Here is a 23,638-nt window from a genome sequence, read left to right as displayed (position 1 = left end):
CTGCAACCCTTGCCAGGCACACAGGCAGGCAGTAGATCCGTGTTAGCTGGCCACACAACACCAAGAAGGCTGCAGGAGGTGGGTGGGCCTGGGAGGCTTCCATGCCGGGGTGCCCAGTGAACTTTGCCTCCGAAAGCCAAGTCCTGGCCCCTGGCTCTGTCTGAAGCCTGATGGAAAGCTTGCTTCAGCCAGCCTGCCCTGACACCAAGTTTGCAAGCACAGCTCATTCTCTGTTTGGTCTAGTTCCCTAAATGAGGTGTAGGTGAAGTGCACACGACACGCTTTGACCAGGTGTGTTCCTGCGACATTAAGCCTTCTCTTCCTGGGGCTGGAAGTGGCTTGGAGAATGAGGTCTGAAGCCGCCTTAAAGATGCCCAGCCCTGTCCCTCCTTTGAGAGAACTTTTCACCCTGGCTCAGTTCCCCCTAGTCTCTGTTTCCCCAGCCCCTACACACACACACAGTTGGAAGTCTAGGACACATCACACATTATGGGGAAGAGCCCCAAACTTTTCAGACAACTTGGACTTGAGCCTCAGCTCTGCCACTGGCCAGCCAGGCACCTGATTCCTGAACTAATCTCTGCATCTGTAAAATGGGGACCCCATACCTGTTCTACCTGTTGCTCAAAGGACTGTGAGCTTTGCCTGCTGATGGTTTGTGTAAAGGAATGAAACTACAAGGTGCAGCTCAGGATGGGGCCTTATAGGCAAGCCCTGATAACATGGAATTTGGGGCAAGAGTTAGGATAGCAGGGGCAGGCAGAACACCAGATCCCACCTGAACCTGGGACTTGTCCTTACTATACTAGGTCAGGCTGTGGTGACACTGGTAAACTCCGGGGCCAAGTATCCTCTAGATGGGGGCTTCTTGGAAGGGGATCTGGGCATGGTCCTTGCCTGGGTAGCTGAGCCACCTCAGAGCTCCTTGCAGGAAGCATGGGAAACATGTTGTGAAGTGTGTGGATCTAGGTTCACATCCAGTGTTTGGCTGTGTGCTGCTTGCTGTCTTCCCCTGTGTCGTTATTCAGAGCCTTATAAGTCCTGGGTCTGCGGGCCATGTCGCCACATTCCATCCACCTCACGTCAAGTGGCCATACTCAGAGGGCCTTCTTTCCTGTGGGAGGCGAAGAGCAACCTGCTGGTGCCAAGCCTAAGCGCGGGACCCAGGCAGGACCCAATTCCCCAAAACACTCCCACCCCACCCCACACCCACCATGGCGACCAAGACCACACCAAGGGTGTGACTGCCCTGAGGTTTCTTTTTTTTTTTTTTTTTTTTTGAGACGGAGTCTCACGCTGTTGCCCAGGCTGGAGTGCAGTGGCGCGATCTCGGCTCACTGCAAGCTCCGCCTCCCGGGTTCCCGCCATTCTCCTGCCTCAGCCTCCTGAGTGGCTGGGACTACAGGCGCCCGCCACCGCGCCCGGCTAATTTTTTGTATTTTTAGTAGAGACGGGGTTTCACTGTGGTCTCGATCTCCTGACCTTGTGATCCGCCCGCCTCGGCCTCCCAAAGTGCTGGGATTACAGGCTTGAGCCACCGCGCCCGGCCTGCCCTGAGGTTTCTGTTCAGCAGCCCTAACATTGGCTCTGCAGAGACGCCCCTCAAGCTCCCAGGCCCAGCTTGGTCTAGGGCCCCGAGCTGGCTCCTGACTTCCAGCTCTGTCCCCTTCTCTTTGTTCACACCACTTCTTTACCTTCTTGTGGGCAGAAGGAGTCACTGAAGCTCTGAGCAGATGGAGGACAGTGACTGAGTCTTTTTTTTTTTTTTTTTTTTTTTTTTTTGAGACGGAGTCTCGCTCTGTCACCCAGGCTGGAGTGCAGTGGCCGGATCTCAGCTCACTGCAAGCTCCGCCTCCCGGGTTCACGCCATTCTCCTGCCTCAGCCTCCGGAGTAGCTGGGACTACAGGCGCCCGCCACCTCGCCCGGCTAGTTTTTTTATATTTTTTAGTAGAGACGGGGTTTCACCGGGTTAGCCAGGATGGTCTCGATCTCCTGACCTCGTGATCCACCCGTCTCGGCCTCCCAAAGTGCTGGGATTACAGGCGTGAGCCACCGCGCCCGGCCCAGTGACTGAGTCTTATCCGAGACTCGGTCATGTTCTTCTACTGCCCTTTAAAATGCCCGGTGTCATGGAGTGTCAGTGTGTGACGGGACCTGAGGCAAGTCTCCTCTCCTGTAGCTGAGGCTGACGAGAGAAGGCCACAAAGCCACCTGCCATGGCCGGTGACAGGGCTGGGTCTTCAACCTGGGTTTCCTGACGTTGTTTTGAGGTTCTTTGTGTTTTGTTTGAAGTCTTGTCAGCGGGTGTCTTCTGAGCTGGACCCTGAGTGCAGTGTCCTGGTTCTCAATGGGGTCTCTTTCCCTTGGGGGAGCCAGATCGGATCTGGGTGTGACGATGATGGCAGCAAATTCTAAAAACCTGTTCAGTGTCTTTATAACAGGAAAACCGTAAACTTAGAAATGTAGGCTGCAGCTCATGTGCTCTGTGGTCTGGGCTGGTAGGGATGGCTGGGCCCTGCTCCAGCCACCCACCCCCAACCTCCCTGCAGCTAGTGGGGCACAAGGCCACTCACACTCAGCTGTGGGAGTTGGCAGTCTGTCATTCAGTCTTGTCGTTGGCCTGTAACCATGAAGGACTCACCATGGCATCATCCAGTGGGACCACCCCCCACTCCCCTGCCACCGCCACCATCACACCTACCCCAACCTTTTGCAAGATACTGTGTCTGTCCTCTGTGCTCATGAGCCGAAGGCCAGGCCAGGTGCAGTGACTCACGCCTGTAATCCCAGCACTTTGGGACTATAGGCATGAGTCACTTTGGGATTGCAGGAGGGTCGCTTGAGCCCAAGAATTCGAGATCAGCTTGGGCAACATGGTGAGACCCCAACTCTACACGAACTTAAAAAATTAGCCGGGGGCTGGGCACAGAGGCTCATGCTTGTAATCCCAGCACTTTTGGAGGCTGAGGCGAATGGATCACTTGAGGTCAGCAGTTTGAGGCCAGCTTGGCCAACATGGTGGAACCCCATCTCTACTAAAACTACAAAAATTAGTTGGGCATGGTGGTGGGTGCCTGTAATCCCAGCTATTTGGGAGGCTGAGGCAGGAGAATCACTTGAACCCAGGAGGCGGAGGCAGAGGTTGCAGTGAGCCAAGATCATGCCATTGCACTGCAGCCTGGGCGACAGAGTGAGACTCTGTCTCAAAAAAAAAAAAAAAAAATTAGCTGGGCTTTGTGGTATGCACCTGTGGTCCCAGTTACTCAGGAGATTGAGGCAAGAGGATCGCTTGAGTCCAGGAGATCAAGGCTGCAGTGAGCCATGTTTGTGCCACTGCACTCCAGCCTGAACAAACAGAGCAAGACCCTGTCTCAAAAAAAAAAAAAAAAAAAAAAAAGCTGAAGGTCACTTGTTCCTGGGTAGCTTGGGCTGGCGCCACTGGGTCTGAGTGGGTTGGTGTGAGATCAAGGTCTGCAAAAGAGCATTCACTCGTGAGCTGGGCACTTGGGGACACAGGCTGTTTCTGACATGCTCGGTAACTGCGAGCAACTGGCTCGACCCCTAGGCCCTGGTTTCCTTGTCTAAAAATAAGGTTTCTTCCAGCTCAGATGTTCTGTATTTGGGTTGCTGCTGAGGGCTGGGAGTTGGGGAAGGATGTGGGAGGGGCTTATAAGAGGCTCATTTTTCCCTTTTTGGATTTCCCTCCTCTTCTGACCCCCTTCCCAAAGTAGTGTTTTCCATCCAGATGACTCCAGGAGAGCTTACTCAAAGCAGTGGGTAGGGGACTTCTGAAGCACGCGCATTCGTTACTTGAACGTTGTGAGTGGGCAGTTGAAACAATTCTTCCTTTCCAGATTGAATTCTAACTTTTAGAGATGCTAAAGGGTTGCTGCAAAAGTCTTTTTTTTTTTTTTTGTAGGATATTTCTATTGCCTGCAGTGAGATTTTCCTGGGGTATCTTCTATCCAAGTCCCAATACTGTGAGGCAGGAAATTACAGAAGGCCAGAGATGGCCTCGAGGAGTGACAGTTCCTGGTGGGTTGGTGGGTTGTCTGTAGGTGGGGAAGATTGGGGAGTGGTTCCAGTGGTTTCTTGCCTCAGTGTCCTTGGTGGAGAAGGGTCTGTTTTCTTTCTTTTTTTTTTGAGATGGAGTTTACTCTTTTTGCCCAAGCTGGAGGGCAGTGGTGTGCTCTCGGCTCACTGCAACCTCTGTCTCCTGGGTTCAAGTGATTGTCCTGCCTCAACTTCCCGAGTAGCTGGGATTACAGGCGTGCGCTACCATGCCCGGCTGATTTTTGTATTTTTAGTGGGAACGGGGTTTCACCATGTTGGCCAGGCTGGTCTAGAATTCCTGACCTCAGGTGATCCGGAGAAGGATCTGTTTTTTAGGTGGTGGTTCCTGGTGTCTGTGGTCCTTTCGTGGCTATTCTAAGGCTGGGATTTGTCCCCTAGACTTAAAGCATAAGAGACTTTAATATCCTTGAGCCTACCACTGTTTTTGAAAACAGTGTTTGCCTTTTCCTTTTACATTGCTAATAAAAGCCAGCACTTATGGAGCTTGTCCTCATGGTCACAGTATCTGAGAAGCTGGATCCCTCAGCGTCGGGCTTGTCCTTCCCCTTGCAGAGGGGGACGTGCTTCTGGTGAGCAGCCAGGCCGCAGCCACTTCTCACCGTGTGGGGTCCCCATGGTCGTGACTCCTGGCCAACCCGGCGTCCCAGTCCTGCTCTTCATGGAGGCTTTGCTCAGCTGCTTTGGCCCCTCCTTCTCCCCCACCAGCCTGTTCCCTATTCCTGCAGGACCCCCGTGTGAGCTGGGCCCTGTGTGTGCCCTGGGAGGACGGACCCTAAGCATCTGCTGTCCGGGTCACTGGCCTTTTGTGGCAGCAGCTTGAATGCCAGGTCTGCCTATGGCAGTGTCCAGGGCCAAGAGAGACAACTACCTGAGCTGATAGAAACAGGCCGAGTAGGCCAGGCGTGGTGGCTCACGCCTGTAATCCCAGCACTTTGGGAGGCCAAGGTGGGCGGATCACTTGAGGTCAGGAGTTCAAGACCATCCTGGCCAACATGGCAAAAACCCGTCTCTACTAAAAATGCAAAAATTGGCCAGGCGTGGTGGCACAATCCTGTAGTCATAGCTACTCGGGAGGCTGAGGCAGGAGAGTCGCTTGAACACGGGAAGTAGAGGTTGCAGTGAGCTGAGATGGTGCCACTGCACTCCAGCCTGGGTGACAGCAAGACTCCATCTCAAAAAAATTAAAAAATAATTAAAAAAAGAAAAAAGAAACAGGCTGAGTCCCTTTCCACACAAGCCTGCATTTGTGCTGGTGTCTTGGGTGCTTCTGATACTTTGCTCCTGAAGGGTTGTTTAATTTGGTCTTTTCTGAAGATACTGAAACAAATGTCAGTTTGTCTGAAGGAAGAACATCACCGACATGTAGATGGGAATGGGTTTGTTGGAGCCCCGTCTTCCTACTTCTCTTCTCTAAAAAATGACCCCTTAACCTCTGGGCTGGAGAGGGCTGTGGAGGAAGAACATTTGGATGTCAGTTTGCAGCTCACACCTTCCTGAAGGAGAGGGCTGGGTGACCTGCGCAGCCTGGGCAGGCTCCTCCGTCGTGGTGGGATTAGACAGCATGGTCCAGAAGCTCCTTCTAGACCTATTGCTACTGGAAGGGGATTCCCCATTCCAGGGGCCTCCAGAAACAAGGCTGAGGATGGGGAGCTCTACTTCTTGTGCCACCCAGGTGCTGCTCTCCCCTTCCCCAGGACCCAGGACTGAGTTATGATGCTGGAGCTGAGAGTGAGACTGACGGGCCTCCCAGGGAGGTGGGGAGAGGTCAAGAGGTGGCTCAGGATGGGTGAGGTGGCTCACACCTATAATTCCAGCACTTTGGGAGGCTGAGGCGGGAGGATCACTTGAGCCCAGGAGTTCAAGACCAGCCCAGACCACACAGTGATGCCCCATCTCAAAAAAAATAAATAAATAAAAATAAAAATAAACGTTTAATTTTTATTTAAAAATAAATATAGGTAGCTCCTAGGCACCCTAGGTCTAGCACTGGCTGGAGGGAAAGAGCTCAAGAACACAACACACAGGCCTTTCTCCCCAAAGGAGTCAGGCTTATAAACAATTGGCAACAAAGACCTAGAGGACTCCAGGAAGTGCCAGTGAGTGACAGCCCACTCACTGGCACTTCCTGTGACTCTAGAGGGAAGATAAGCAGCAAGACTTGCCTCAGAAAAGAGCAGCTCTGGGTGCCCCCAAAGCTTTGCTGGGCAGATACACAGTTGTGCCAAAAGTTGGTCAGTTCCCCTAGGTATGCCTGGCACTGACTGGGACGTCCAGCAGGGCTGGGTCTGCTCCGGTGGGTCATGAGAGCCACACAGCCACGTGTGTGGTATTCTGTATGGGTACTCAACCCTGGCCACGTTCTTTGCCTATATTGTTGCTTGCAGCAGGTTCCACCAGAAGGATTGTTCCTCAACAAGTATCTTTGACTGAGTTCTCAGGATCATCCTCCATCCGTTCCCCAGGTCTCCCCTATACCTGCTCCATCTGACTACAGGCGTACCTTCCAGCTGTGCTGAGGACCTGACTGTGCTCCCAGCATTTCTGCTCTTACTTCCCATAAGGCTGATTTTTTGGAAGGGCCATGGTTGCTCTTCACATTTTGAGTTGCTGGATGCTTCTGCAGAAGGGATGAGAGTATGGAAGGAGAAGGGCCCACATGAATGTGTTTGGTGCCTTCCAGCAGCCTGAGATTGTGAGAACCACCCCATGCACTCTTCAAATGCTTTAAAACATTTTGTGTATGTGTTGAATTCTTGTAATAAACCCGTGAGTTTACTATGAGTTAAACCCAATAGGCAGGACATGAGTTCTTTGGTTGAGCTTTCCTTCTTGTCATCAACTAGCTGTTGGTGCCTGAATTCTTGGCTGCATCTAACCTTTTATTTTAGTTTTTATTTTTATTTTTTAGAGGTAGAGTCTTGCTCTGTTGCCTAGGCTGGAATGCAAGTGTTGCGATCATGACTCACTGCAGCTGCGAATTCCTGGGCTCAAGGGATGCTCCCACTCCTGAGCCTCCCGAGTTGCTCAGACTTCAGGTGCCTTCCAGCACGCCTGGCTGATTGTTTTGGGGGGATAGGGCCTTACTATATTGCCCAGGTTGGAGCATCCAGCCTGTTTTCCTGAATGTCAGGCCCTGTTACCCTGACATGGGTACCACGGTGGTCCCCAGTACTGGCCTGAGACACAAGACTAGTTGGCTGGACCTTGGAGAAGTAACTGCATGTCTCTGTTCCTGCCATTGCTGAAGGATCCTGGCTGTGCCGTCAGCTTGCCTTGTCACCTTGTTCTTGGCTTCAGTTTCCCCATCTATAAAACGAAGGGGTTGAACTAGCTGATCTCCGTGATGTGTCTTGTATTTCGGACATTACCTCCCCTGGGGAAGAGAAAAACTAAAGACTCTAGTGACCACCTTAGGACATCTCACCCACATTCCCAGCTTCAGTCTGACCTGGACCCAATCCAGCTTCAGTAGACAACCTTAATAAGTGACTCATGGCACTTGATGAGGGAGGTCCTTGTGCAGGTAAATGCAGGAGCCCTAAATGAAGCCAGCATTTTATTGCTCTCACAAGTAATGGAGAGAGTAAGGTGAGCTCTCAGTCTTTTTTTTTTTTTTTTGAGACGGAGTCTTGCTCTGTCGCCCAGGCTGGAGTGCAGTGGCCGGATCTCAGCTCACTGCAAGCCCCGCCTCCCAGGTTCACGCCATTCTCCTGCCTCAGCCTCCCGAGTAGCTGGGACTACAGGCGCCCGCCACCTCGCCCGGCTAGTTTTTTGTATTTTTTAGTAGAGACGGGGTTTCACCGTGTTAGCCAGGATGGTCTCGATCTTCTGACCTCGTGATCCACCCGTCTCGGCCTCCCAAAGTGCTGGGATTACAGGCTTGAGCCACCGCGCCCGGCCAAGCTCTCAGTCTTGGAGGTAGATGGTGTTTGTGTTGTGAAGATAAAGAAACTGAGGCCAGGCATGGTGGCTCATACCTGTAATCCCAACACTTTTGGTGAGTCCGGAGCAGAAGGATTCCCTAAGCCCAGGAGTTCAAAACCAGCCCAGGCAACATAGTGAGACCTCATCTCTACAAAAATGGAAAAGCTAGCCAGGCATTATGGTGCACACCTATAGTCCCAGATACTCTGGAGGCGGAGGCAGGAAGATCTCTTGAGCCTAGAAGTTTGATGCTGCAATGAGCTATGATAGCACCACTGTACTCTAGCCTGGGGGACAGACTGAGACTCCATTTCCAAAAAAAAAAAAAAAAAAGAGGCCAGACATGGTGGCTCACACCTATAAATAATCCCAGTACTTTGGGAGGCCAAGGTCAGGAGTTCCTGACCTCAAGGAACTCCTTGAGGTGAGGTGAGACCAGCCTGACCTTAAGGAACTCCTTGAGGTGAGGAGACCAGCCTGGCCAACATGGTGAAACCCTGTCTCTACTAAAAAAAAAAAAAAAAAAAAAGAAATAGCTAGGCATGGTGACAGGCACCTGTAATCCCAGTTACTTGGGAGGCTGAGGCAGGAGAATCACTTGAACCCAGAGGGCGGAGGTTGCAGTGAGCAGAGTTTGTACCACTGCACTCCAGCCTGGGCGACAGAGTGAGACTCCATCTCAAAAAAAATAAATAAATAAAATAAATAAATAAATAAAAATAAGAAACTGAGATTCGGAAAGATGAAGTGGCTTCCTCAGGCCAAGCATGAAGCTAGGAAGCAAACTCCAGTGTAACTGAGGTCTGTTCTCTTTTTTTTTTTTTTTTTTTTTTTTTTTTGAGACTGAGTCTGGCTCTGTCGCCCAGGCTGGAGTGCAGTGGCCGGATCTCAGCTCACTGCAAGCTCCACCTCCCGGGTTTACGCCATTCTCCTGCCTCAGCCTCCCGAGTAGCTGGGACCACAGGCGCCCGCCACTTCGCCCGGCTAGTTTTTTGTATTTTTTAGTAGAGACGGGGTTTCACCGTGTTAGCCAGGATGGTCTCGATCTCCTGACCTCGTGATCCGCCCGTCTCGGCCTCCCAAAGTGCTGGGATTACAGGCTTGAGCCACCGCGCCCGGCCCGAGGTCTGTTCTCTTTGCCATTTTTTTTTTCTTTTGAGACAGGGTCTTGCTCTGCTGCCCAGGCTGGAGTACAATGGCGTGATCTTGGCTCACTGCAACCTCCACCTCCCGGGTTCAAGGGATTCTCGTGCCTCAGCCTCCCAAGTAGCTGGGACTACAGGTGTGCGCCACCACACCCAGCTAACTTCATATTTTTAGTAGAGATGGGGTTTCATCATGTTGGCCAGGCTGGTCTCAAGCTCCTGAGCACAAATGATCTGCCCTCCTCGGCCTCCCAAAGTGCTGGGATTACAGGCGTGAGCCACCGTGCCAGGCCCTCTCTGCCATTTATGGTATCGTTCTGCTATGCTGGATCACGTTGGGTCTCTGGCTGTGAGTTTCTTCTCTGCAGGAACTGAGGTGTGTAGAGATGGGGGAGGTCTCCAGTGCTTAGACCTGACTCTAGGGACATTGGGAGATGGAAATGTTTTGAGGCTTGGTTCCTGCCCTAGCTTTCTGTAGTCAAGGTGAGGGATACCTCAGACTGCTGGGAACTATAAGGCGAGGGGTCCTAATGGCCACTGTGGGACTTCAGAGGAAGGAAAGGGGAGCTGAGGACGCCAGAAAGACCTGAAGGCTGGATACCTTTAGTTAAGGAGTGAGGAAGGGGTGAGCCGAGGGGGCAGTGCAGGCAGCTTTGTGGATGCTTGTCAGGGCCCTGGAGTGGACGGGCTGGGCAGGCTTGATGGAAGCAGTTGTTGGGCGGCTTTGGAACCTCTTGTCCTCCCCACGTGTGGCTGGTCAGCCTGCAGAGCCCACGCTTTCCCTGCTCCTGGTTTGTCAGTTTCCCCTTTTTCTGCCCTCCTCACTCTGGTGTGGCTGTCATCCTAAACAAGTGTCATACTGAGTGGACGGATGGCAGCACTTACCCACCCATGAGGCTGATGAGGCTGCCCTGTGCCGCTCCCCGTGCCCTCACAAACAGCAGAGTCAGGGTGCCTGGTCTCAGGAGCCCTGCTCCTCCATGAACTTAGCTGTGTGCCATTGACAAATTACTGAGTCTTTCTGGGTCTCAGTTTCCCTGTCTGTACAAGGGGGTGGGCTTTGATATGTCATCTGCTGGGGTGGCTGGAATCGAGTAGGAACCAAGGCAGGTGTTTGGGGGTCACACTTGCTGTGACTTAGCCTCCCAGACTGCTCCCCACAGAGCATCTGTGCTCAGGCAGACAGGGGCCCACCAGCTCATCCGTGACTGCCTTGATCACCTGAGAGGTGACCAGGGACAGGATGGGAGCTGTGGGGTAGCCTTTTGGACTCTATAGAACCTGAAAGATGGAACCCTGAGGAAAAGGGTCATCGGGCCCAGAGGGAATCCTGGAAACTAGTCTTGAGCCGGGAAACAGCCCCTACACTCACCCCACCCCACCTCAAGCAGGAAACTCTGTGCTGAGAACTTGCTATTTAAGAGGCCTCTGGGGAGGTCTGGCCAGAAGGGAGGCATTTGAGGGAGGGTTTAAAATTAGCCCGGGTGAAATGTGTGACCCCTGGGGAGAGCTGAAGCAGAGGTTTCTGTGGGTCTGCTCTGGTCTGGGTCTTTGACCCAAATCATGTCCTGCTTTCCTGGGGAGGAAGGGGAGGAGAGAAGGGTACTGATCTAGGTCCCTCCATCAGGGCACTGGCGGCTGCACTCTTGGCCCATCCTCTGGGGGTGAGGTGTTGCGGGCCGACCCTGAGCCATCCAGAGGGCTTGGTGCTCAGGTCCTGTCATCCTTTCCCCGCACCCATCACCTCTGCCAGGCTGGGCGTGTAGTAGGAAGACTTGGGTTTTTGTTTTTTTTGTTTTTTTTTTTTTTTTTTTTGAGATGGTGTTTTGCTCTTGTTGCCCAGGCTGGAGAGCAGTCGTACGATCTCGGCTCACTGTAACCTTCGCCTTCTGGGTTCAAGGAGTTCTCCTACCTCAGCCTCCACATCCGGCTATTTTTGTATTTTTTAGTAGACACGGGTTTCTCCAAGTTGGTCAGACTGGTCTTGAACTCCCAACCTCTGGTGATCCGCCCACCTCGGCCTCCCAAAGTGCTGGGATTACAGGTGTAAGCCACCATGCCCGGCCTTTTTTTTTTTTTTTTTTTTGAGATGGAATCTCACTCTGTTTCCCAGGCTGGAGTGCAGTGGCACGATCTTGGCTCACTGCAAACTCTGCCTCCTGGGTTCTAGTGATTCTCTTGCCTCAGCCTCCCAAGTAGCTGGGACTGCAGGGATGGGCCACCACACGTGGCTAATTTTTTGCATTTTTAGTAGAGATGGGGTTTTACCATGTCAGCCAGGCTGGTCTCAAACTCTTGACCTCAAGTGATCCGGCCGCCCCAGGCTCCCAAAATGCTAGGATTACAGGCATGAGCCACTGCACCTGGCCGAGGCCTGGGTTTTGAGTTCCAGGTCTGCTGCCTTTAAAGAATAAGCCATGTGACCTTGGGCAAGTCACTTCCGCTTGAGGATTCACACGCACAACTCGAGGCCCTTACATCAAAGGCAGAGAGGCCTGCTGGGCTCGGATTGGGAGCTCGGTTTGGCCCATCCTGGAGCCTCGGCTGTCCGGACCTCCAAATACTGCCAACAACAAGGCAGCATAATAGTGGTGTCTCCGTGGGACATGAGCTGCCAGGGCTGTGAGGTGTGAGGTGCCATCACCCCAAGCCCAGGCACAGAGGCTGGTATAGTGGTGCCTCTGCTGAGGGAAAGACGTGTCCCAGGGGATAAGAAGCATCCCAAGCGGCCTGAGATTCTGCTGGATGGGCTTGGCAAAAGCTCACATGAGGGAAGAAGTTTCTCTTCACCATGGCTGAGAGTCATTCTTGTGTGGGTGGGAGTGGTGACACCAGTAACCGGCAGCTATCCTGGCTGGTTTCCTTTGACATTCTTGGCTCTGTTGAGTTCTCTGGGTGCATTGGGTGCAGTTTGGCCTAACACTGCTCCAGCTCCCTGATACAAGCCACTGATAGAAGCCATCGTCTCAGAAAGGCTGCTGTCTGGGGTCAGCGGGCCATCACTAGAGCACGGAGCAAGTTCTTTGGTACTCTCAAGAAGGAGATGTGACCCACTGTAGGGCAACTAAATGCTTTCAAGAATGGCTGCATGATGGGGTGAGACATGTGAACTTCTAAAATCTGCAGTGGCCAGTTCAGAAGACCTGTGCTTGGCTTCGCAGGAGGAGATGTGGCCCAGAGCAGAAGTCAAGCGTGTAGGGATGCTCTGCTTGTTCACATTTTTCATTATTCAGGAAGCCACAGTTTCAAAAAATGTTTTTAATGGATCTAAGCTATGGAAAATCTCCCCTCCCCCATCACAATTTTTGGCTAATCAGGGCTTGCTAGTTTAGCATCCAGTGCCAGCAGCATTTAAATAGCAGCAGTGGCTACAGCCACAGGATGGACACCTGGTGTTTAGACCTGGCTTGTAACTATGTTGGGGGCAGTGCTCAAAACTCACAGCATCTGCTGGGCGTGGTGGCTCACTCCTGTCATCTCAGCACTTTGGGAGGTCGAGCTGGGTGGATCACTTGAGGTCAGGAGTTGGAGACCAGCGTGGCCAACATGGTGAAACCCTGTCTCTACTAAAAATACAAAGAATTAGCTGGGCATGGTGGTGCATGCGTGTAATCCCAGCTACATGGGAGGCTGAGGCAGGAGAATTGCTTGAACCCAGGAGGCAGAGGTTGCAGTGAGCTGAGATGGCACAACTGCACTCCAGTCCGGGTGACAGAGTGAAACGCCATCTCAAAAAAACAAAAAACAAAAAAAACCTCACAGCATCAAATGCTTCACCTGAAGCTGGCAAGATCTTGGCGTGTTCTTCAAAACTCAGCGTAATGGTTTTGACTCTTTACCCATTACCCTGTTCAGTCAACATTTATTTATTTATTTTTTTTTTTGAGACGGAGTCTCGCTCTGTCTCCCAGGCTGGAGTGCAGTGGCCGGATCTCAGCTCACTGCAAGCTCCGCCTCCCGGGTCCACGCCATTCTCCTGCCTCAGCCTCCCGAGTAGCTGGGACTACAGGCGCCCGCCACCTCGCCCGGCTAGTTTTTTTTTTTGTATTTTTTAGTAGAGACGGGGTTTCACTCTGTTAGCCAGGATGGTCTCGATCTCCTGACCTCATGATCCACCCGTCTCGGCCTCCCAAAGTGCTGGGATTACAGGCTTGAGCCACTGCGCCCGGCCTCAGTCAACATTTAGTACCATCACCATGCTAAGAGCAGGGAGAGAGACAGGAGTATAAGGTGTTTCTTGACATTGAAGGCCCCACATCTTGTGTAGGAGCAGGAGATGGATGAGAAAGTGCCAGGACCTCTGCCGAAATCACTGCGGGGCATAGTGGGCATGGGACTCTGTTTCCTTTACATCTTCGCTCCTCCCCTCAACTAGACTGGAGCCTCTCTACCAGAAGGCCATGGGTATCATCTAGAAAATAGATACTTTTTTGTCTGAGGGGCCAGTGGTGCAATGGATTAAAAAAAAGATACATTTTTACATGTACATTTTTTGGGGGTCAGGCACTGCAGCTTTCTTCAGGTTTTTTTTTTTTTTTTTTTTTTTTTTGAGACGGAGTCTCGCTCTGTCGCCCAGGCTGGAGTGCAGTGGCGCGATCTCGGTTCACTGCAAGCTCCGCCTCCCGGGTTCACGCCATTCTCCTGCCTCAGCCTCCCGAGTAGCTGGGACTACAGGCGCCCGCCGCCACGCCCGGCTAATTTTTTGCATTTTTTAGTAGAGATGGGGTTTCACCGTGTTAGCCAGGATGGTCTCGATCTCCTGACCTCGTGATCCGCCCGTCTCGGCCTCCCAAAGTGCTGGGTCTTCAGATTCTTAGAGGAGGCTTTGGTTTGAAAAGGCATACTGATTAGCATGGTGTGGTGGTGTACCCCTGTAATCCCAGCTACTCAGGAGGCTGAGGCAGGAGAATCTCTTGAACCCAGGAGGTGGAGGTTGTAGTGAGCTGCGATCATGCCACTGCCGTTTAGCCTGGGCGACAGAGTAAGATTCCGTCTCAAAAAAGAAAAAAGGGCATGCTGGGCTGGATTTGTACCTTTATCGAACAGGGCTTTCTTTTTGCCTCTGTTCACCAGCAGACTCAGTCTGTGTGCAGAGGCATCTGGCAGACTCTGCATGATGCCTCTGGGATGTACCCAGAGAAAGAAAAGGGCTTTGGGAAATTCAGTGCTGTGAAATAATGTTAATTTGCCTTGGGTGTCCAAAGAGGCCCAGGAAAGGCTGAATTCCTCTAAACTCTAGAAGAATTCCAGTGGCCGGCCTGAAGGAAGAGCTGTTGTCATCCCTGTCCGTCTTGGGCAGCCTGGCCCTGATCACTGGTCTCTGTCCCCAGGTCCGGACACTGTTTGTCAGCGGCCTCCCTGTGGACATTAAACCCAGAGAACTCTACTTGCTCTTCCGGCCGTTCAAGGTGAGTCAGGACCTGGCCACCCCCAGGTGGAGCCTGGGACCCTGGAGAAGCAACAGGGTCGGGCTAGGCAGCAGGGTGATGTGGGAAGGTGTGGCAGAAGCTGTGGGGGCAGGTCCAGCCCTCTGTCCTGGTTCTGCGAATTCACATGCTGCCTTCTGAGCCTGTTTGCTCGCCAGTTAAATGGAGACAGTAAAAATTTTTTTTTTCCCTTGAGACAGAGTCTTGCTGTGTTGCCCAGGCTAGGGTGCAGTGGCGTGATCTCAGCTCACTGCAACCTCTGCCTCCTGGGTTCAAGCAGTTCTCCTGCCTCAGCCTCCCGAGCTGGGATTACAGGCACGCACCATTATGCCCGGCTAATATTTGTGTTTTTAGTAGAGATGGGGTTTCACCATGTTGGTCAGGCTGGTCTTGAACTCCTGACTTCTTGATCCACCCGCCTCAGCCTCCCAAATTGCTGGGATTACAGACGTGAGCCACGGGGCTTGGCCTTTTTTGTTTTGTTTTGTTTTGAGACAGAGTCTCGCTCCGTCGCCCAAGCTGGAGTGCAGTGGCGTGATCTTGGCTCACTGCAACCTCCGCCTCCCGGGTTCAAGCGATTCTCCTGCCTCTGCCTCCCGAGTAGCTGGGACTACAGGCACCCTCCACCATGCCTAGCTAGTTTTTGTATGTTTAGTAGTGATGAGGTTTCACCATGTTGGCCATGATGGTTTGGATCTCTTGACCTTGTGATCTGCCGCCTCGGCCTCCCAAAGTGCTGGGATTACAGGCGTGAGCCATGGTGCCCAGCTAACAGTAAGAATCTTTAAATATATGTGGTTATATAAAGAATCTTTGAGATTCAGTGTAGCCTTTTCAGTTTGCAGATGAGAAAACTTAAAAGGTAAGGTCTGTGCTCTCGGGTTACTAGTTAATGGAGCAAATGGGAATTTCTGCCTGAAGTGATGAGTGCTGCCGCCTTACGCCCACCCCATGTGCCAGATCGTGTGATTCAGAATGCAGGGCGGTGGACGCTTGGTAGTGGTGGAGGTCAGGGTGGGTTGATGTTGACAGGGAGAAGGGTGTGAGAATGATTCAGGGGAGCCCTGGGGAAAGTGGGGGCTGATGAGGTGGCAGCGCTGGGTTAGCACAACACACGCTTCTGACCTTCCGCGGTAACAGCCACCTCTCTCTGCAGGGGTATGAAGGGTCCCTGATCAAGCTCACCGCGAGACAGGTAATTTCTCTCCTAGGGTTTTCTTCCTCCCAGCCCAGACTGATTGCTGAGCTTCGAACAGGGGCCTGTTAACCTTTCCCTAATCTAGAGGCATCTGGCGGTAGAGACTTGCTCCATGTTGTCCCGTTTCTCACAGAGCAGCCTCTGTAGGTCCCACTGTCCCTTTACTGGCCATCTGAGCCCAGCCAGCTCCTGGTCCTCCCCGTCTGTTTCTTAGGAATCTGGGAACCCGGCTGGCTGAGGATAGTAGAGCAGTTAGCTGAGCTCTGGTTTTTTTTTTTGTTTTGAGACGGAGTTTTGCTCTTGTTGCCCAGGCTGGAGTGCAATGGCGTGATTGAGCTCTAGCCTTTGATACAAGGAGGCCAGGGCCTGCTAGCCTTCGGGGGTTGTTTGGGGTCTAGACTGATTCTTGGGAAAATGAAGTTGGAGCAGTTTTCAACCTATTGCTCCTTGATAGAACCGGAGTCTTCCCATGCCCTTGATACATTGATGTCTCCTTTCTTGCTGGGGAAAACACTGGGACTGACTTTTAGTTATCTGCATGCATTAAAAACAATACTTTTACTAAAAGGGCAATGTTTAATTCAGTGGAATTAAGCTCCGTTGGCATCATTTCCCACAGGGTATTCCTGGGGAGGGAGACTTGACTTCTGGTGCACGTTAAGCTGCTGTTCCGCTGAACATAGGGAGGACGTGGGCTGGAGTTTTGGGGGGCTTTTTTTCCTTTTGTGTTCTCATCAGCAGGGCAAATACTGTTTCCACATAGGTGATACTCTTTTTTGTTGTTATTTTGGAGGGAGAGGTGGAATGCTGGGAGAGATATAAGGGTGTTCTCTTTTCTTCCTACTAGCCTGTTGGTTTTGTGATCTTTGACAGCCGGGCAGGAGCAGAAGCGGCCAAGAATGCGCTGAACGTGAGTAGGTGGAGAATGGGTCTTCTCTGACCCACAGCCCTCTTAGGCAGTGGGTGTGCAGATGTATCTTATTTCCCAGCCATCCCTGGGCAGAGTCCTTGGCGAAACTGTGCCAAAGGCCATTACTCAAGGCCTGAGCTGCCTTTCCTCTGCCTCAGCCACTGTGTGGGCAAGTCTTCCAGGTGAGCTTGTTTACGGGGCTCTTCTCTACTGTCTGCCATTAACACTCTGGGTCCTCCAGAGTAAGCCTTTCTCTTCTTTTCTCTATCCATGTAGGGTATTCGTTTTGATCCCGAGAATCCACAGACCCTGAGGCTAGAGTTTGCCAAAGCCAACACCAAGATGGCCAAGAGCAAGCTAATGGCAACCCCAAATCCCAGCAACGTGCACCCCACCCTAGGAGCACACTTCGTCGCACGAGACCCCTGTGAGTGGCACTCTGAGCTGACAGGCCCTCATGGGGTTGTATTCGGGGCAGACTTACAGACTCTTGCAGAGGGAAGCCCCTTTTCCAGGAGGCTTTTTGTGTCCATGGCCAACCATTTTTGAAACACCTGGTTTTCCTCCCTCCCCTGCAGCCTTCCTAGAGCTTCTGAGCTGCCAGGGCTTCCAGCTTCCCTGAAACCTTGTTTGATTTTTCATTTAAGACGGGCTGAGGCCTGCCTGAAAGCAGGAGGATGCACACCATGACAGGCCAATTTAATGTGGCTTCCTTGCCTGGTCTCGGGGTCCTTGGTGGTTGGGGGTGGTCTGGCCTCAGTGTGGGGCATATGGCTCAACCATAGTGCTGGGTCGCCTTCTCTGTTTGGAAGGGGAGCGAGTGTTCTGATGGTGGAGGCCGTTGTCTCCTGTTGTAGATGACCTGATGGGGGCTGCTCTGATCCCTGCATCCCCAGAGGCCTGGGCCCCCTACCCTTTGTACACCACAGAGCTGGCCCCAGCCATCTCCCACGCTGCGTTCACCTATCCAGCTGCCACTGCCGCTGCTGCCGCCCTCCACGCTCAGGTAAGCCCCTTCAGGTTGGGGAGGGCGAAGAACGAGGGCTCTTAGCTGGCCAGACTTTGCATGTGCCTGGCCACTTGGCCGCTGCTGTCCCAGAGCTGCAGCAGAACTCTTGTCTTCCTTGATGGTTTGAAAGCCCAGACCTATTTGTCCCTGCCCTTGGGTTTAGGATCTGATGGGGAGGGACAAGATAACCCACGAGTTCCCGTGGAGGATGCCAGGCAGCCCAGCTGCGGTTCCCCAGCCCTGAGCACTCCTGCCCAGCCACCGACTGTGTTCTCCCATGGTGATGGGACTATGACTCCAGTCCTAACCTGGGTATGATCTCTGGAGCCAGACCATCTACCTCTGCCATTTCCTGTCTCTTTCATCAAGCTCTTACAGATTGCTGTGCCTCAAATCTTTTTTGTTTTTTGTTTTTAGTCATGTGAAAAATGGGAATGCTTGGATAATCTGCCTTAGGGTTGTTAATGAAAGTTAGATGTCAAGACGAAGTGACTAGTGAGTGCTAGGATGTAACCTGGAGCACCCTGAGAGCTCACTGAGTGTTGGCTCTCGCTTCCATGAAGTCTGGCCACTGTTCACTGTGAACCTGTGCTGGGCAGGAAACAGGGAGTGAATGCTTCTGGGGAGAGTCGGGGCTATTAGAGCAGGGCTAGGAAGGCTCTGTGTGGGGTGCTGGGCTGGGTGCCCAATGGGCAGGCAGGGGGTCAGGCTCTCTCCCCTGGCCATGCAGGCACTTCCTCTCGTCTGATTCGGCCACAAGTGCAGGTCACTGGAGCACACTGCAGGGGAGGTCTCTTCCCACTGTGTGTGTCGGGGAGCAGGGGGGTGCCTCACAGTGGCAATGACAGGATGTGGCCAGGCAGCCACAGGAAGGGGCTGGGGGGCACTTTTGAGCCCATCTCAACCTCTGACCAGCCAGCTGATGAGCACTGATCCCCAGGAAGAGCTGCCTGGCCAGGGTGTGCTGTGTTGCTGCGAAGGAGAGAATCCAGGTTGCTGGGACCTGGCTGGGGAGCAGGAGGGGATGAGGAAGGAAAGCAGGAGAAGCCAGAAAGGAGGGTTCACAGGAGCCAGAGCTGAGGCGGGAAGAGTCGGGTGCTCTGCCCGAGAGCTGTGTGCACGTCCATTTTCAGGCTCTTCCAGGGGCTTAGTGACACCTGGGTTTGTCTAGTTCCAAAGCAGAAAGGGGCCGCTACCCTAGCAAACTGTTTTCCCCAGCAGGGGAGTGCTCCCTGGCTCCACAACGTTCAGTTGTACTGAGGGGAGAATTGTGGTTAACCTTGGCACTCTTCCCCAGCTGAGCACCACAAATAGCTCAAAAATTGATCAGAGAATAAGGAAGGTGGTAAAGACCTTCCCCTGGAGGGAATTGTTGGGTATTTACTGCAAACTGGGTTCTGTGGCTGGAAGAGAGCGGGCAGCAGGGAAGCCTATCCTGTCTACCCTGACCTAGGCAGTGACTTGATGCTTCAGGTCAAGAGGATGTTTAACTATAAGGTCCTGGGAGTCACTGAAAGGAATCACAGGCTCCCACCTCACTGGGCTCCTCACCTCTGATCCCAGCTTTGGCACCAGTTAGCTACGTGATCCTCACCTCTGGGCCTCTGTGTCCCCATCTGTAAAATGAGAGGGATAGACCAGATCAGGTGGAGAGGTTCTGCCCCATCATCTGAGTTGCTAGGCTGTGACAGAGGTTGGGAGCCAGGGACAATGAGTTTGTCAAATGAATCAGAGAGGGCACCTCTTCCCAGCCAACTGGGGGTGGCACTGCTCTCTCGCCCTGAGCTCCATACCATAGGGCTTCCTTCCTCCTGTTGGCTTCCCTCCCAGTTTTCTCCCACCCCGTCCACACTCTGCAGCTGTCCAACTCTGGCCTAAATCCTGGTTCTCAACAGCTGTGGGACGTAGGGCACGTTACCCACCGTCTCTGTTTCTGTAAAATGGTGATGATAATGCCTACTTGATAGGTGTGTTGTTCACATGATGGCGTGGAGTCACATGATGGCATGGAGGGAGTGCTGTGCAAGTGCAGATGGTCATCATTGTTATTTAATATCATTATTGTCTGGGTCCCCTTGGGTCCTCTTGGAGGCTGGAGGCCTCTTTGTGCCTGAGTTCCTGCCTTCTGGCCTTCCTTGGACAGGGACTGGGATACAGGCCACCCACCCCAAAGGACAGTGGCATTTTTGGGGAGGCGGGCTAATGGGAAGAGATTAGACCAGGGAGTCATTAGTTCTGTCCTTGCTACTCAGACTCTCTGGGCAGCCATTTCCTCAGTAGTAAAACGGGTTGTTTTACTGTTTGCCGACTAAGAACATTTTATTATTTTCCTTCCAACAGCCCCACTGCTTGCCCCCTGACAGTGCTGCCCCAGAGATGGGGGATAATAGTGTCTAAATAAAGGAAATATGGGCTGGGCGCGGTGGCTCGTGCCTGTAATCCCAGCATTTTGGGAGGCCGAGGAGGGCGGATCACGAGGTCAGGAGATCGAGACCATCCTGGCTAACACGGTGAAACCCCGTCTCTACTAAAAATACAAAAAATTAGCCGGGGCCGGGCGCGGTGGCTCAAGCCTGTAATCCCAGCACTTTGGGAGGCTGAGACGGGTGGATCACGAGGTCAGGAGATAGAGACCATCCTGGCTAACATGGTGAAACCCCGTCTCTACTAAAAAATGCAAAAAACTAGCCGGGCGAGGTGGTGGGCGCCTGTAGTCCCAGCTACTCGGGAGGCTGAGGCCGGAGAATGGCGTGAACCCGGGAGGCGGAGCTTGCAGTGAGCTGAGATTCGGCCACTGCACTCCAGCCTGGGCGACAGAGCGAGACTCCATCTCAAAAAAAAAAAAAAAAAAAAAAAAAAAAAAAAAATTAGCCGGGCGTGGTGGCGGGCGCCTATAGTCCCAGCTACTCAGGAGGCTGAGGCAGGAGAATGGCGTGAACCTGGGAGGTGGAGCTTGCAGTGAGCCGAGATGGTGCCACTGCACTCCAGCCTGGGCGATAGAGTGAGACTCCATCTCAAAAAAAATGAATAAATAAAAATAAAAATAAATAACTAAATAAAGGAAGTATGGGCACTGTTGATCTTGAGTGGATTGTTCTGAACCCAAAGGACCAATAGGACTGAGTTTTTCTGTGCCTGGGGGCAAGGAGGTGACTTCAGGAGAAGGCAGCAGCTAAAAGACAAGGGGATGAGAACAAGTACCTCTGTTATCTACCCCAGCTGCATGCCCTTTGCCATTAGCCCAGCCTGAGCCCACAGCTACGTGGCTGCGGAGACCAGACCTGCAGGAGGGGTCCTGGAGGTTGTTTGGTCCTGCTCTGTCTTGGCAGGAGGCCACCTTGCCTGGCCTTCTAACCCTCTTGATGGAATCTTCCCCTTTAAGAGGGTGAGGCACAAAAGCAACTGTGGATGGCAGGCCCAGTGGGGTTCAGCATAGAAAGATGGTGGCCTAAAAAAGCAGGGGTTCTCAGTGTCTTATTGCATCCCAGGGTCCTCCCAGACTGGATTTTATTTTCCATTCCAAACTGAGGATATGTGGGTCTTCCATGGCTTTTTCTCCCCCTTAAACTGGTTCATCCATTTACCAGTGACCTTAAGGTTACATAAACTCCCTTGCCTCTATTTTCTTATCTGTATAATGGAGATGATAATAGCATCTACTTCATAGGGTTTTTATGAGGATTAAATGAACTTAGTATATGATATCTACCTAGAACAGCATCGGTCACAGTGGAAGTGCTTCATGAGCAATAGCTATTATTGTATTAGCATATCTGCATTTATGGAAAAAAAAGGCAGTTTTGTTCTCTTCCCTTTGGCTTATCATCCAATCCCCAGAAAACCTGTACTTTTAATTCTTCAATTTGGTAGGTAGTTTGGAGCAGGTGTGTAAGTAAATCTATAGGTATGAATCTTAGAAAAACTATAATACATATTTAATCTTTTAAAAACTTAAATATTAGCGCCAGGCACAGTGGCTCACACCTGGAATCCCAGTACTTTGGGAGGCTGAGGTGGGCAGATCACCTGAGGTCAGGAGGTCAAGACCAGCCTGGCCAACAAGGTGAAACCCTGTCTCTACAAAAATACAAATATTAGCTGGGCGTGGTGGCGGGCACCTGTCATCCTAGCTACTCGGGAGGCTGAGGCAGAAGAATCGCTTGAACCCAGGAGGCAGCAGTTGCGGTGAGCCAAGATAGTGCCACTGCACTCCAGCCTAGGTGACAGAGCAAGACTCTGTTTCAAAAAAAACAACAACAACAAAAAAAACAACTTAAATATTAGGACTTAAAAAAAATATTAGTAAGTGTAGCTCTGCATTTTGGATGCCTGGCTAGTATACCATTGTACGAATGTGTGCACCTCCCTGTAGATGGTAAGTTGGTTTGTTTGTACAGTTTTTGCTTACTGATAGCTATACAACAATGGATATCCTTGTGCGTACTTCTCTGGGCACCTCTTCTGTTTTGTTTTCTTTTTTTTCTTTTTCTTTTTCTTTTCTTTTTTTTTTTTTTTTTTGAGATGGAGTCTCGCTCTGCCGCCCAGGCTGGAGTGCAATGGCCGGATCTCAGCTCACTGCAAGCTCCGCCTCCCGGGTTCACGCCATTCTCCTGCCTCAGCCTCCTGAGTAGCTGGGACTACAGGCGCCCGCCACCGTGCCCGGCTAGTTTTTTGTATTTTTAAGTAGAGACGGGGTTTCACCGTGTTAGCCAGGATGGTCTCGATCTCCTGACCTCGTGATCCGCCCGTCTCGGCCTCCCAAAGTGCCGGGATTACAGGCTTGAGCCAAAGTGCCGGGATTACAGGCTTGAGCCACCGCGCCCGGCCTTTTTTTTCTTTTTTTTGAGACGGAGTTTCACTCTTGTTGCCCAGGTTAGAGTGCAATGGCACTATCTCGACTCCTTTGACTTATCTCTTATCTCTTTGACTTATCTCTTTGACTTATGACTTATCTCGACAACCTTTGCCTCCCAGGTTCAACCTCCCTAGTAGCTGGGATTATAGGCATGTGCCACCACACCCGGCTAATTTTGTAGTTTTAGTAGGGACGGAGTTTCTCCATGTTGATCAGGCTGGTCTTGAACTCCCAATCTCAGGTGATCTGCCCGCCTCGGCCTCCCAAAGTGCTGGGATTACAGGCATGAGCCACCGTGCCCGGCCGTTGTTTTGTTTTCTTTATGATAAATTCCTAGAACTATGACAAGGTCAAAGTGTAGACTTACCAATCTGGGTTAAATATTGTTTTAATTTCGGATGAGTGAGGCTTCCATAGTTTTGGTTGTTTATATCTTTTTTTTCTTTTTCTTTTTTTAGTTATTTTTATTTTTTTGAGACAGGGTCTCACTCCATTGCCCAGGCTAGAGTGCAGTGGCATGATCTTCGCTCTTTGCAACCTCTGCCTCCTGGGCTCAAGCATGATCCTCCTGCCTCAGCCTCCTGAATTGCTGGGATTACAGGTGTGTGCTACTAAGCCCAGCTAATTCTTGTATTTTTTGCAGAGACGGGGTTTCGTCATATTGGCCATGCTGGTCTCAAGGCTCAAGAGATCCGCCCACCTCTGCCTCCTAGAGTGCTGGGATTACAGGCATGAGCCGTCGCGCCTGGCCTTATATTTATTCTTATGTAGGTTCATCCCGTTTCTTGCTTTCTGGTGCATCTTCTCAACTGGTCAGTCCCAGGATCTGAGAGAGGGCTGAGTTTGCATCCTCCACTCTTTGTTTTGAAGCAGCCCTCTCGGAGCCTGTGGGGTGGACTCTCAGGAGCCGCCTCTCCCCCTGGGCACAACTGGAGGCCCTGAAAGGACACTGTGGGCGCCCTGTCTTGCTGGCATGGTCCCCCGCAGGTCTCCTGTTCGGAGCTGGAGCAGAAAGAAGAGCTCTAGGAAGGGACTGTGTGGCTTCTAGAGGACCCAGGCCACTGGTCTGTGGAAAAGGAAGTGGAAAAGCAGCCCT

The 23,638-nt window shown here is 52.0% G+C and overlaps 1 protein-coding gene across 6 annotated transcripts in view; it reads left to right on the top strand.

The window, feature by feature from the left end:
• RBPMS2 (RNA binding protein, mRNA processing factor 2) overlaps window positions 1-23,638 on the top strand; it is a 40,885-nt gene that overhangs the window by 13,055 nt on the left and 4,192 nt on the right. Inside the window, exons 2-7 of one of the 6 annotated variants that reach the window (XR_013395663.1) lie at window positions 14,475-14,552; window positions 15,727-15,765; window positions 16,616-16,678; window positions 16,955-17,105; window positions 17,536-17,684; window positions 17,851-17,999. Coding sequence is in view for 5 of the 6 variants with exons in the window: in XM_077939569.1 (XP_077795695.1) it covers window positions 14,475-14,552; window positions 15,727-15,765; window positions 16,616-16,678; window positions 16,955-17,105; window positions 17,536-17,684; window positions 23,024-23,143 (600 nt within the window). In the remaining variant the exon portion in view is untranslated. Of the gene's footprint in view, window positions 1-14,474; window positions 14,553-15,726; window positions 15,766-16,615; window positions 16,679-16,954; window positions 17,106-17,535; window positions 17,685-17,850; window positions 18,000-23,000; window positions 23,144-23,638 lie in introns of those variants that run through there. The other 5 variants (XM_077939569.1, XM_077939571.1, XM_015142468.3 and 2 more) reach the window with 5 other exon arrangements.

Source organism: Macaca mulatta, chromosome 7, assembly GCF_049350105.2.
Source record: "Macaca mulatta isolate MMU2019108-1 chromosome 7, T2T-MMU8v2.0, whole genome shotgun sequence".
NCBI classification, from domain to species: Eukaryota; Metazoa; Chordata; class Mammalia; order Primates; family Cercopithecidae; genus Macaca; species Macaca mulatta.
This window is presented reverse-complemented; position numbering and strand designations above follow the sequence as displayed.